This window comes from Alligator mississippiensis, chromosome 2, assembly GCF_030867095.1.
Source record: "Alligator mississippiensis isolate rAllMis1 chromosome 2, rAllMis1, whole genome shotgun sequence".
Classification (NCBI taxonomy): Eukaryota; Metazoa; Chordata; order Crocodylia; family Alligatoridae; genus Alligator; species Alligator mississippiensis.
The window spans coordinates 65,314,986-65,327,460 of NC_081825.1; the positions used below are offsets into that span (position 1 = coordinate 65,314,986).

Here is a 12,475-nt window from a genome sequence, read left to right on the forward strand (position 1 = left end):
GACTTCTGATGGCAAATATCAAGGGTTAGGGGTGGGACGTCCAGTCCCAAGATGCTGATCAGTTCCAAATTCCATCCACTGAGCAGAGCTCATCAATAATAAATGGTGATCCTCTTTGATTTATATATTTTTTTGGCAAAAACAAAACAAAACAAAACAAAAACCCTACCAACCTGTCTTGTGACTGCTGTGGTTCATTTGACAGTCCAAAACACACCTTTACAGTTAGACCATTCTTATTTCCATTACAAGACCACACCGTGCGCCTGCATCCCCATATGCCCATGCACCTGCTTGCCAGTCACTGTCACATTTAACCATCACACAAAGGGCTACTTCATTTCCCTACCCCATACCCCTTTCCCCTTTCCCTTCCCACTCTTTATACATTTATATAAATAATATTTTTGCAAAAAAATCAGAATGTTTGCCCCATATGGTTCATGTGTTTTATAGTCATGCTCAATGTTGGCTGCATTTAATTAACTTCATAGTTGGTTTCTATTACTGAGCACATGCTGCTTTTCGCAGCAGTTCAAAGATAGGCAATGTGTTTAATGCAGTTTCCTTGTATGTGAATGTAGGACAAGGGACTTTTTTCCCCATGTTGACTGATGGGTATGCATTGTCTTATATTTGAATAAATATGGTAGTCAATAAAACCAAAACCAAGTGCTTTCTTTCAGTTTGACTTTCAAAATGTTTTTTCTTTTCTATCCAAAATTTTGAAAATAAATGTTTTGACATCTCCAAACTAAAGTTTTTCAGAACTTTTGTTACTAATATCTTTGTGGTTCATTTGACAGTCCGAACTTTTACTTCTGTTCATGGTTGGGGGGGCGAGGGAGACAGAAGTACAATACTGGAATTTCTCACCAAATCAAAATCTATTTCTCAATATGCTTTGTTGTTCTATTGCTTTTTTACAAGTAATTGAGAAAGTAACTTTTCCTTAGAGACATGTGTGGCTTTAAGGTTCTATCTTCTCTGGATATATATGAGTAATGACTTATCAGTGGAGCGAAGGTGTAGCAAAGGCACAGAGTTGACAACCCAGAGGTTGCAAGTTCAAGCCCATAACAAAAGTCCGCATGGTGCAACCTGTCAGATTCCAATGAATCTGTGAATTCTGCTAAATACCTTGTCACAAAAATGGAGTAGGGTAGAGAAGAAAACATAGAAAGGTGGAAGGCATTAAACAAGTTCTTTAACTATGACGCTGGAAAAATCCACTTAATTTTATTCAAATGAGATGGTCCATGACTCTGTGTGCATAAGATCTGCATCCATGTTGCAGTCTTAGTTTTACTATATGAACATACTGCCATTGTGTTTCTAAGCAAATACCTCAATAACAGGGATCCAGGTTTTCCGTTTCCCAGGGAAAAATGGAGAAAACTAGGGATTTCCCAGTTTAGTTGGAGAAACTGTGGATTTTCCCTTTTAGCAGGGAAAACCATGGATTTCCCCCTTTTGCAAAGAGCTCTGCAGGCTGGCTGAGTTCCAGCCTGCAAGAGCTGTTTGCAAAAGGGGTGAGAAAGCCCCAGCCCTGTCCAGAGGGGAAGGGAGAGGGGGAAAGGGCAGGACCTGACACAATCATTTACCGGAGACTGCCACAGGAGGAGGATCAATCTTCTTTGTTCCTGGAAGTAAGTGGGGCTTGGGGGTTGTGGGGCAGGGCTGGGAGGGAAGATGGGTGGGGGCTGAGGGAGTGAGGATGTGTTGGAGGAATACATGGAGTGCCTGCCAGCTGGCAGGCACTACTGGTGGGTCTTTCCCCAACACTTTCCCCTCCCTCAGCCTGGGCAGGCAGGTGGGCAGGCGAGGAGAGAGGGGGGAAAACTGCACTCCAGGGTTTGGTGGCAGAGGGGCGAGGTGCACTACCAGCCCCCCACCTCAGCTCACTCTGTGCCCACTCCCAGAAGCAGGGCCAGGGAGGCAAGGGCAGCAGTGCCCCTTTGTGGGCCACACACGTGCTGCCCAGCCAGGGGGGAAGGGGGAGCTTGCATGTGGCAACCACCACTACCAGTGCACCGCTGCCACTGCACCTCATGCAGCTTGCCTGTGGCCAGCAGTGGGAAAGCCACATGGGACGTGGAGTGCGGAAGTGTGGTGGCATCCACTGCGTGCAAGCTCCCCCTAGCCAAGAAGGCATGTGAGGCCTGCAGAGGGGCACTGCTGCCCTCACCCCTGCTCTGGGCAAGCAGCACGGGGCATGGCAGCATTGATGCAGTGCTGTTGGTGGCTGCTGCTGTATGAGTGGAGGTGCGGTGTGGGGGCAGTTGCCAGCAGCAGTGCAGTGGTGGCCACCAATAGCAGTGGCAGCATGGTGGTGGTAGTGGCCAGTGCATGCTAGCACCTCTTCACCACTGCTGCCGTGTCCCATGATGCTTGCTCAGAGCAGGACCAGGGGGGCAAGGGCAGCAGTGCCCCTCTGCAAGCTGTACATGCCTGCCCAGCTGGGGCAGGGGAGGCGGGGGCTTGTACGCAGTGGTCGCCGCTGCACCACCATTTACCATGCAAGCAGCACAAGGTGTGGCGGCGGCAGTGCAGTGGTGGTAGTGATGGCTGCTGCATGCATCTCTCTCTCCTCCCCCGACTGGGCAGTACTTGTAAGGCCTGCAGAAGGGCATCGCTGCCCTCACCCCCCCAGCCCTGCTCCTGGGAGCAGGCACAGAATGAGCTGAGGTGAGGGGCGGGGGGGCACTGTGGTGTGTTGTGGGGGGCAGGTGGGCACTGCTGTGTGTTGCGTGGGGCTGGCATTTCCCCTTGCCCCTCTGTTGCTGCGCCCCAGGTCATGCTCTGTTCCCCCTCCTCCTGTTTGTTCGTCTGCCTGGGCTGAGGGAGGGTAAGGTGTTGGGGAAAGCCATGCCAGGAGTGCCCACCAGCCAGCAGGCACTCCATGTCTTCCCCCAACACATCCTCACTCCCTCAGCCCCCAGCCAGCTTCCTCCCCAGCAGCGGTGGTGTGATGGCAGCCACTGCATGTGAGCTTCCCCCCTCCCCGGCCGGGTGGCATGTGTGTGGCCCACAGAGGCATTTCTGCCCTCACCCCTCCCTCCTGTCTGTGTGTCTGTGTTTGTCTGTCTTTCTGTGCCTATGCTTGCGTGAGTGGGGCTGGGAGGCTGTTGTAGGGGGAGTAAGGGGCACGAGCAGAACTGGGGAGGCTGTGGGGGGGAGTGAGGGGCACTAGCAGGGATGGGGGGGACCCATGGGGGGCCTTTAATTTTTATCAAGGATTTGGGATTTTTTATCAGAGAATTTGTGATTATTTATCAGGGAAAACCAGGATCCCTGCTCATCAGGGAAGGTTTGAAGAACATACACACACATAAGTAGTTACAGGTGTGTTTTGGGATTTTTGAACTGAAGAAAAGATTAGCCTGAAGGCCCTATTGAAAGGTTATTACATTCTTGGCTAAAGATGCCAATTTCAAGGAAAATATATGCAAAAGAGGAAATAGCTCTTGGTCCATATATGTTTGGAAACTAGGTGATTAATGTGAGTCAGGCAGAAAATGGCTTTACTTGATGAGACTACATAACCCAAAGGTTCATTTGAAATTCAACTTAAAAACTGGACAATAAAAAATTATGACACTTAACATATGAAAGTCCATGTCACATGGCCTGGGGAAGGCATCTGAAAATGGACAAATAAGACAATATTTTCAAAGCTGGATATTTAAAATTAGATTCTAAAATCCATTTTATGCAATTAAGTAAAAGTGGGTTGATTTTTGGAGATCATGAACACCTAAAATTACCAGGGCCTTCAGAATCTATAGGCTAATACACTTAAACCAGAAACCCCACTTTAAACATTTTGGCTATTACTGACTAAATGTTTATGCATTTTGAGAAATAATAGTTTCTAGTATCTTAAAGATTATAGTATCCTTTAAAAACATCCCATAGATGTTCAATTTAAAAAATCAGTCTTGTCACTTAGTTTCCAGACTCATCCAAATATAGTCTGTTCATTTATCTACCTGAATGATCATTCTATTTCTATTATGTTAACTAAACCTAATTTATTTAACTTAAGTTGATTGATAGACTCTATCCTCAAGTCTCAACAATTGGATATCACAATTCATCTTACCAGGAAACAGGGAATGAATGCAGATAGTATTTACAATCGGAACTTTCATGTCATAAACACATACACAAAATATAAAAAAAAATGTTACTACTTGCCATCTAAAATTGTATCAAAAACGTTTTATTTTGTCACAAGTTCAAACACATGACTTGGTTCATGGTATGAAAGAAGAGTGAAGGAAATACAATTACCACATTATTTATCCTAAATATCTGACTTTACAAGCAGGCTGATAAATGCCTTTTCATATAGAATTCTGAGCTTAATGAATAATTTAACTGAGTAATTTTTTGTATGAACCATTAAATTATTTGTATGATAAATATGGGTACAGCAGTCCCATATTGATATTAATAGAAAGTGGGAGTAGACTGCTTTTGAAATGTGTTGGAGAATGGGAAATTCATGTGTCTAAAGTTGTTATAATAATGGAGTGCATTTACATGTTTTATTATATATATAATATATTCTATGTATATATGTGTACATATATAAATATATATACACATTCTATTATAGTGATTATAAACATGTACATTTTTTATATATTTATTTGTGTATGTTTTATATTTATCGTACATTTTTAATATTGAAAAGAGTTCCATAATAATACACATCCCCTGCTTTAAAAAAAAAAATCCCTTGATGATTTAGGACAGGAAGTAAAAAATACTGTAACTTACTGAAATTGTAGAGAAGACTGAATTTACAACAGCTATAATTTGGGATTGGTGCTGTGGCTTGCACCCTAACCATTGTAAAAACTGCCTCAGGAGGTAGATGATTGGACAATAAGTTGTACTCTACCATTAACAACTTCTACAATTCTGCTCAGTAATATAACATTTTTACTATTAAAACAGCTGCATCATGAAGTGGCTCTGTGTGTCTACTTTTGTTGACAAGATCTCCAGAACACATCCATCAGACTAATGATCAAGGAGTGTACTTAACCTTAACAACTTTATTTTTCAAAAAGCCAAGAATGTTGATTGAAGGGTAGAGGAACTGTTTTTATGTGGGGGAAAGGTTTTCACCTGGTCGGTGGTTATCTATGGGGCTGATGAAGAGATCTCTTGACAAGAGGGCTGGGAAAATTATAAAAGGGCAGGAGCTGCCTTCTCTAGGGCCCAGTTTACCAACTCAAAATGCAGGGAGCTATTGTATGCACCTGATAAGGCATATGGGAACCCTGACTTTCTAAACACAGGAAACAGACTCCCAAGGAAAAGATGACCTACAGGGAAAGGCACTGCATCAGAGTGTTTTCTGTCACTAGATGACTTTATTTTCTTGTGCTTTATCTTTCAAGTAATGGGTAATGACGTTTCATAAAGCCTGTGCCAAGCCGGTGTATGTGTTTGTGTGCATGCACATAAGCACATAAATACTATACCTATCACATGTTCCTAAAAAGTTAAATAGTAGTAATGGTAGTGGTAGTGTAACCTCCTTATACTGCAGGAGGAAACTTTTCAAAATGCACCCATCTTGGGCAAGTCAGTGAGACCCTGTTGAGCATGCTTGGTGGTGGCTGGCAGCCACATTGGGTATGCCACTGAGGTTGAAGAGAATAAACACAATCCTAGCAACCAGGTTGGCATTTATGTAGAAGATGGGGCACAGAGGAACATGTTCCATGAGAACTTTTTGTGAAGAGGAGCAGGATCTGGCCAACTGAAGCAGACCGTCCTTGTTAAAAGGGGGAAAAAAAACCCACTAACTGCTCAGAATTAAGTGAACTCTGGCTTCTGGTGGCAGAGCAGCAACAAATATGTCCAATGTGCCAGGAACTGAGAGAGACCAAGGGGAAAATTTAATAACCTTTCTCTCAACCAGAGAAACATGTATCCTACTCTGAGTGCCTGCTGGGAAAAAGAGATATAATACATGTATGTTGGATCCATCCAGAGGAGGTGGATTCAATCTGTGCTAATTGAGAGCAGCTCTCAATTGGTTAAATAACTCCAGTAAGAGGGTGGTTGGTCTTGCCTAAGCTGGAGTTTCAAGCACAAATGTAAAAAACTGAGCATTAAGAGGGAAGTGTCCAAAAGCAGTGGAGTTTTTTGTTTGCTTTCTTTCAGCCTGGCCAACTTCCTGCTGGGCCAGGCCAAGATGGCCACCCTGAAGAGCCGGCGAAACCAGCTCAGCGGCACCGGGATGGTCAACGCCCTGCAGCTCTTCCGCCTGCTGGTGCGGGCCCGCCTCTCGCTCGAGTTTGAGCACGCTGTCCTCCGGCGGACGGTGCCCGCCTTTGAGGAGCGCTGGGCCCTCGAGGGGGTGCTGTGCCGGGTCGAGGCGGGACGCCTGATCCTCCTTCTGTGATGCCACCGGCTGCTCAAGCCGCAGAGACGCGTCAAGCGGGCCGAGGCCCTGGACTTTTGCTCATGCGGGTCGACCCCGGAGGCCTCCATGGGTGTCCCTGCTGGCAGAACTGTAAATACTGTAAATAGTCCTTATGTTTCGTTGTGTTGGTTGTTTTTTTTTTTGTCTAGAGTGTACGGGCAGGCCTTGCAGGCCACGAGCCCAGGCCTTGTACATGAGGCCCAGAGCTTCGGGCGTCTTTGTACATGCTTTTGACTGGCTCCGAGTCATCACCCTCCGGGGAATAAAGGTCTCTTAAAAGTCAAAGTCTTTCTTTCTTTCTTTCTTTCTTTCTTTCTCTCTTTCTTTCTTTCTTTCTTTCTTTCTTTTCTATTTCCCTTTTAAGGACTCAAAATATGAGAAGTGATCAGGGACAGTGAAGGTGGTCTGCAGTTTATTCACCAGAGAGGAGCAGTATAATGTGTGTGTGTGTGTGTGTGTGTGTGTGTGTGTATAGTGATTTTCAATGTTTATTTGTGAGTTTTCAATTTATTGTTTATTACCCATTTGTTGTTCTAGTACGAAGATAATTTTGTACATTAAATGCCAAGTATGACATCTGTTTATATGGGGGTGTGTGTGTGTGTGTGTGTGTGTGTGTGTGTATTATACAGTGAGCCCAGAGGGGCTGTGCACTTAATATTGCATAAGTCTGTGGGCCCAGATGAACTGCACCCAAGAGCCTTAAAAGAGCTGGTGGATATCACAGCATGCCCTAGGGCCAAGATATATGAAAGCTCATGGCACTTGGGTGATATACTAGAAGACTGGAAAAGAGCCAACATGGTCCCAATCTCAACAAAGGGAGGAAGGAAGATTCATGGAATTACAGACCTATCAGTTTGACATCCATCCCTGGAAAGATCTTGGAGAAAATTATCAAGGGATCCATCTGCAGCAGGCTAATGAAAGGCAAGCTACTGAATGCCAGCCAACATAGTTTTATGACTGGAAGGTCTTGCCTGACCAAACTCATCTCCTTCTATGACCAGGTGACGCATTGCCTGGACAAGGGAGATGAGGTTGATGTCATTTATCTAGATTTCAAGAAGGCCTTTAACTTGGTCTCCCATGATGTCCTCATGACCAAGCTAGGGAACTGTGGCCTTGACCATCTCACAGTTCAATGCCTGGCAAACTGGCCCCAGGGTTGGGCCCAAAGAGTACTAGTTGATGGGAACAAATCAATGTGGTGCAAGGTTACCAGTGCAGTCCCCCAGGGCTCAGTGCTCAGGCCAGTACTCTTCAATATCTTCATTAATGATCTGGATTTGGCCATCAGATGTGGACTGGCAAGATTCACGGATGGCACTAAATTATGGGGGAAGGTGGTCATACTGGAGGATAGGCTGGGGATACAGGCCAACCTGTATATGCTTGCAAAGTGGGCAGACCAAAACCTGATGGCATTTAACATAGAGAAATGTAGGGTCCTCCACCTTGGGAGAAAGAACCACCATCATATTTATAGGCTCAGTGATGCTACACTTGCAACTACCACGACTGAAAGAGATTTGGGGGTCTTGATTGACCACAAGATGAACATGAGCCACCAATGCAATACCATGGCCAGCAAAGCAAACCAAACTGGCATGCATCCACCGATGCATCACAAGCAAAACCAGGAATGTCATCCTCCCTCTTTATTCTGCCTTAGTGAGGCCACAGCTGGTATATTACATCCAGTTTTGGGGCCCCCCACTTCAGAAGGGATGTGGATAAGGTCAAGAGAGTCCAGAGGAGAGCCACTCGTAGGATCAAAGGCCAAGAGAGCAAGCCTTATGAGGAGAGGCAGAGTGACATAGAATTCTTCATCCTGGAGAAGAGAAGGCTCAGGAGGGACTTGGTGGCAGCCTATAAGTATATAAGGGGGGTGCATCAGGATCTGGGAGAATAGTTGTTCACCAGGGCTCCCCAAGGGATAACTAGGTCTAACAGCCACAAACTTCTAGAAGGCCAATTCAGACTTGATATAAGGAAAAACTTCTTTACAGTCCAAGTGTTCAAGGTCTGGAACAGACTCCCCCCAGAGGTGGTACAAGCACCTACACTGGACTCATTCAAAAAGTGCTTAGATGCTTATCTTGCTGGGATCATTTGATCTGGCAGGGGAGGCTGGACTCAATGATCTCATGGGGTCCCTTCCAGCCCCTAATGTCTATGAAATCTATGAAATCCTTACAGATTACTACTGTGAATGAAGTTTTGGGAGAGAGCATGTTTGACATACTGAATTATTTTGGGAATCAGCATTGGTTTTTGAAGGTATAAGGTAGGTGAACTGTGGGGCTCCGTTTTTGTGAAAAGGTAAGTGACAGCATCTGAGCCCAGGAATTATGTCAGATGGGCCAAGGTAGAAAAAAAGCCCTGAGATCTATGGAAACTTAGAGCATGAGTCTATAGGTATTTAACACTTCAGTCTGGTGAGTGTTCAGATAGAAGGAACATGACCAGATCTGAGACAGGATCTTAAATAATGAAAATAATCTTTACTGTAGTTTTAAAGACTGCTATTTTACATTTAATCAGGAATAACTTTTTCCTCCTATAGCAAATTGCCCTCTCTCACAATGTCAGGGCATTGGCAAGGCTCTTTCTGTACTTCACTTGTATCTTAGACTCCCATTCTACAGTAGAGACCCCAAATTCTGAACCTGGTAGAACTTCTGTGAGTTTTCAAATACATTTGAAAAGTTAAGGATTTTGTTAAACTGTGAAATTTGACTAAATCAAGGGTGTCAAATTCATCTGACCCAGCTGGCCAGATGAGTGGTATGGAGCCGGTCCAAGAGTCAGATCAGGTACACAGACCTTTCCCTTCCCTTCTGCAAGCTTGATCCAGTGCAAGTGATACTCACCAGGGTCAGCTCCAGTAGGAGGCACAGTCCAGGACTGGCCCCAGTGGGTGCTGCAGCTAACACACATCCCAGGTACTGCACACAAGACCAATCTAGCATGTGGGTCAACGGGGCAACACAGGGGGCCAGATTTTGGGGTTCTGTGGGCCATATGTTTGACACCTCTGGATGAAATAGGCATAATCTGTATTATAGGCCCTGCATAATTTATTCTGATATTAAATTCAGTTTATTTAATATCAACCCCACATTTTCAGGCTATTGATTTTTGTACCTAAAACATATGGATTATAGAAATTGTTGAGGAGGTAGTGGGAGGTTTTGGTACCAGTTAATATATAATTGGGGTTTTTTGGACCTAGGGAGACATAGGAAGTAGTCTGGAATAACAGATGTTATTCTCCCTGTTCCACCCCAGTTGAGGAGACAAACAAGACTCGATTGCCAGCCTTAATGTTCTTTTCATGTAGTATGTTCATGTATAAGAAATATTATTAGTTTGAGTTATACCTCATTAAATCTGGTGGGTACAACAGCTGCCTATTAGTCAACAGAAATATGAGAAATCAAATCAATTCCTTTATAACATATATAGCTAAATAAACTGGGCATTTGCCCAAAATAATCAGGCCACTTGCACCACTGATCTTTATTAGTTGGATGTTTTTGCTTAATCTTAGAATCACAGGTTTGGCAGGGACCCTGAGAGCCCCCTGCACGAAGACAGGAACAATGTTCCTACATCCTCAGCAGTGAAGCACCGAGGGGCCCAAAAAAGCCCCTTCAAAACCTAGTGGGTCAGAACTTTACCTGGGGAAACCAAAAGGTTGTGTTTGGCAGCACAATTTGCATGAGCTGCACTCAAGGCCCAGTTGGGGGACAGGGAGAGGTACTTAGCAGGACCTCCATTTCAAAGAAGTTTTGCAAGATAGGGAGGTGATGAACCTGGAGCCTACGGACTGGGCGATGACTGCTGATAATGGAAGTGCCTGGAGAGTCTATTAAGCAGGGAATTAAGGCTTCCAAGGGCAGAACAGCCCAGCATGAAGAGGCAAGAAGACACCTCTGGAAGAACCCTGTACCCGTGTTGATTGAATCAGAATCGTAGCGAAGTCGGGCTAGAACGGAGCTCCACAGGATCATCCCAACCCAAATCATCCCAGATGGGTCCATCATATAAAGTTAACTCTACACAAGACTGCCATGTCAGTGGGACAAAGCACACGTCCATCTATAAGATCCCAGGATAAAATCCTTTGTCCCAGAGTAAACCATCGCTTGCATGTAGCTGAGCATTTTGCCCCTGGGACAACTGGGGCCAGTCCAAGGGAATTATCATTCCAGCCCCAACGACTCTCCCGGCCTAGTTTGATGCAGGTCAAAACTGGGGACAATTGGCCCCAGATTAAACCAGTCGACCATGAACAGCGCGTGCCCCCAGCAGCTGGAGACAGGCAGCTGCCCTGCGCAGCGGCCCGAGCCCCGGCCCCTCCTCGCCACCCGGCCCAGGGCGCCCACCCCGGGGGCCGGAGGCAGCTTCGCTTCTCGCCCCCGCCCTCCCCTCCCGCCTCTCGCGAGGTTTGGGGGCGGCGGCGCCTGTCACAGCGGCCGCGCCGGGGCCATGGCCGCTTTGCGGAGCCTCCTGCGCTGGCGCCGCTGGGGCGCCGCGGAGCGCGCCCGGCCCCTGTGTGCGGGCGAGGGGCCGGGGCCGGGGCCGGGCCCGGGCCCGGGGCGCTGGCGCGGGGAGCTGGGCGCGGCGGCGGCGGGTAGCGCGCTCGCCTGCTACCTGGGCTACCGGCTGTACGAGCGGCGGCAGGAGCCCGCGCCTCCCCGCCGCGTCCCTCAGCGTCCCGCAGGCGCGGCCCGGCCCGGGGGGCTGCTGCCCCGGCCCGTGGCGGCCGCGGCCGGGCACACGGTAGGTGCATGCGCCGCCCCGGGCGGGGGGAGCCGCGCTCCCGGGGGCCTGCGTTGCCCCGCTTCTGCACAGGTGCATCTGCAGCCGGCCTCCGCCTGGCAGGCACCCACCTGCCAGGGGAGCCTCGGCCTGGCCCCTGCGGCGAGGCCTGTGGGGCTCAAGCCACAGCCGGTTTCACTAGCACCGCGTGGACCATAGCGCCCCGAGCCCTGGGGAGCGCCTTGCCCTGCCTGGTAACGGCCAGGGGTAATTCATGCCCAGTGGGCAAACATGCTCAGCCAATCCCAGCCCAGTCGTGGCCATGTGAAGCCGGCTGCGTGTTTTTAGCCTCATTTTCCCTGCTGCGAGAGCCTAACTCGGCCCACTGGCTGACGGGTCAGTTTTGATCCAAGTGGATCCTCAAAGGTCTGAGGCAAGTGCCCACACTTTTCTTCCACCCAGGCACTGTTTTGACTGAAAGGTTTCTTGTGCTGGAGATTGTAATACGGTGCATAAGAAGGCACTGGTGTATTGCGCCTGCATTGAGCAGGCCCTTGGTGATGTTCTACCCATACGTTTAATGGCTAAGTGTACGGTAATGTCAAGTGCAGCATACTTGACTTGTGTGCATAATACCATGGCAGTACTGTTTTGGCAGGTATGCCACAAATCAGCTGTGTGCGCTCCCCAAAGACCACTCCTATCCCTTTCCCCCACCCAATCTGCTGCTCTGCTCTCTGCTTCCTGCCCTGATAAATCTCTTAACTGCATCACACTGTGTATCACAGTATTTGTTATTGCTTCATTTGCAATGGATTTCATGCTGTTAAGTTCATAAACTGCATCAGCATGTAGCATCTTTCAGCCTCACCCTCTCGTTTCTAACTGTATGCTAACTCTCAACTCTTAACTTTCAGGTCCTCCCTTTAACCGCTTCAGAAACAGTGAAGGGAAAGCTGCTGTCAAAGGACTGTCAGTCTCACAGCTGCTGTCTGCCCTCATTTTCAATGTTTTTCTAATATCAGCCCAGACAGTGACTGCTAGAAACCCTGAAAATGCCAGGAGTTAGGAGCTTGACAGTTTTGGGGCTGATAATACCACAGCACTGACACTCCTATAAACCAGTGGGGGCCAACTTTCTTAACAAGCATGCCACAAATTAGCCCTGCACCTTTCCTGAGTGCCACTCCTATCCCTTCTCAAAATCTAATCTGTTGTTCGGCTTTCTGCTCCCTTCCTTGTTCTCTCTGCCCA

The 12,475-nt window shown here is 47.3% G+C and overlaps 1 protein-coding gene across 6 annotated transcripts in view; it reads left to right on the plus strand.

The window, feature by feature from the left end:
• Positions 1-10,946: 10,946 nt before the first annotated feature.
• The window catches only part of MICU3 (mitochondrial calcium uptake family member 3), a 117,160-nt gene continuing 115,631 nt past the window's right edge, over positions 10,947-12,475 (plus strand). For all 6 annotated transcript variants that reach the window (XM_059721784.1, XM_059721786.1, XM_059721787.1 and 3 more), the window contains exon 1: positions 10,947-11,242. In XM_059721784.1, the coding sequence (XP_059577767.1) occupies positions 10,949-11,242 (294 nt within the window). In that variant the 5' untranslated portion in view covers positions 10,947-10,948. The remainder of the gene's footprint in view (positions 11,243-12,475) is intronic.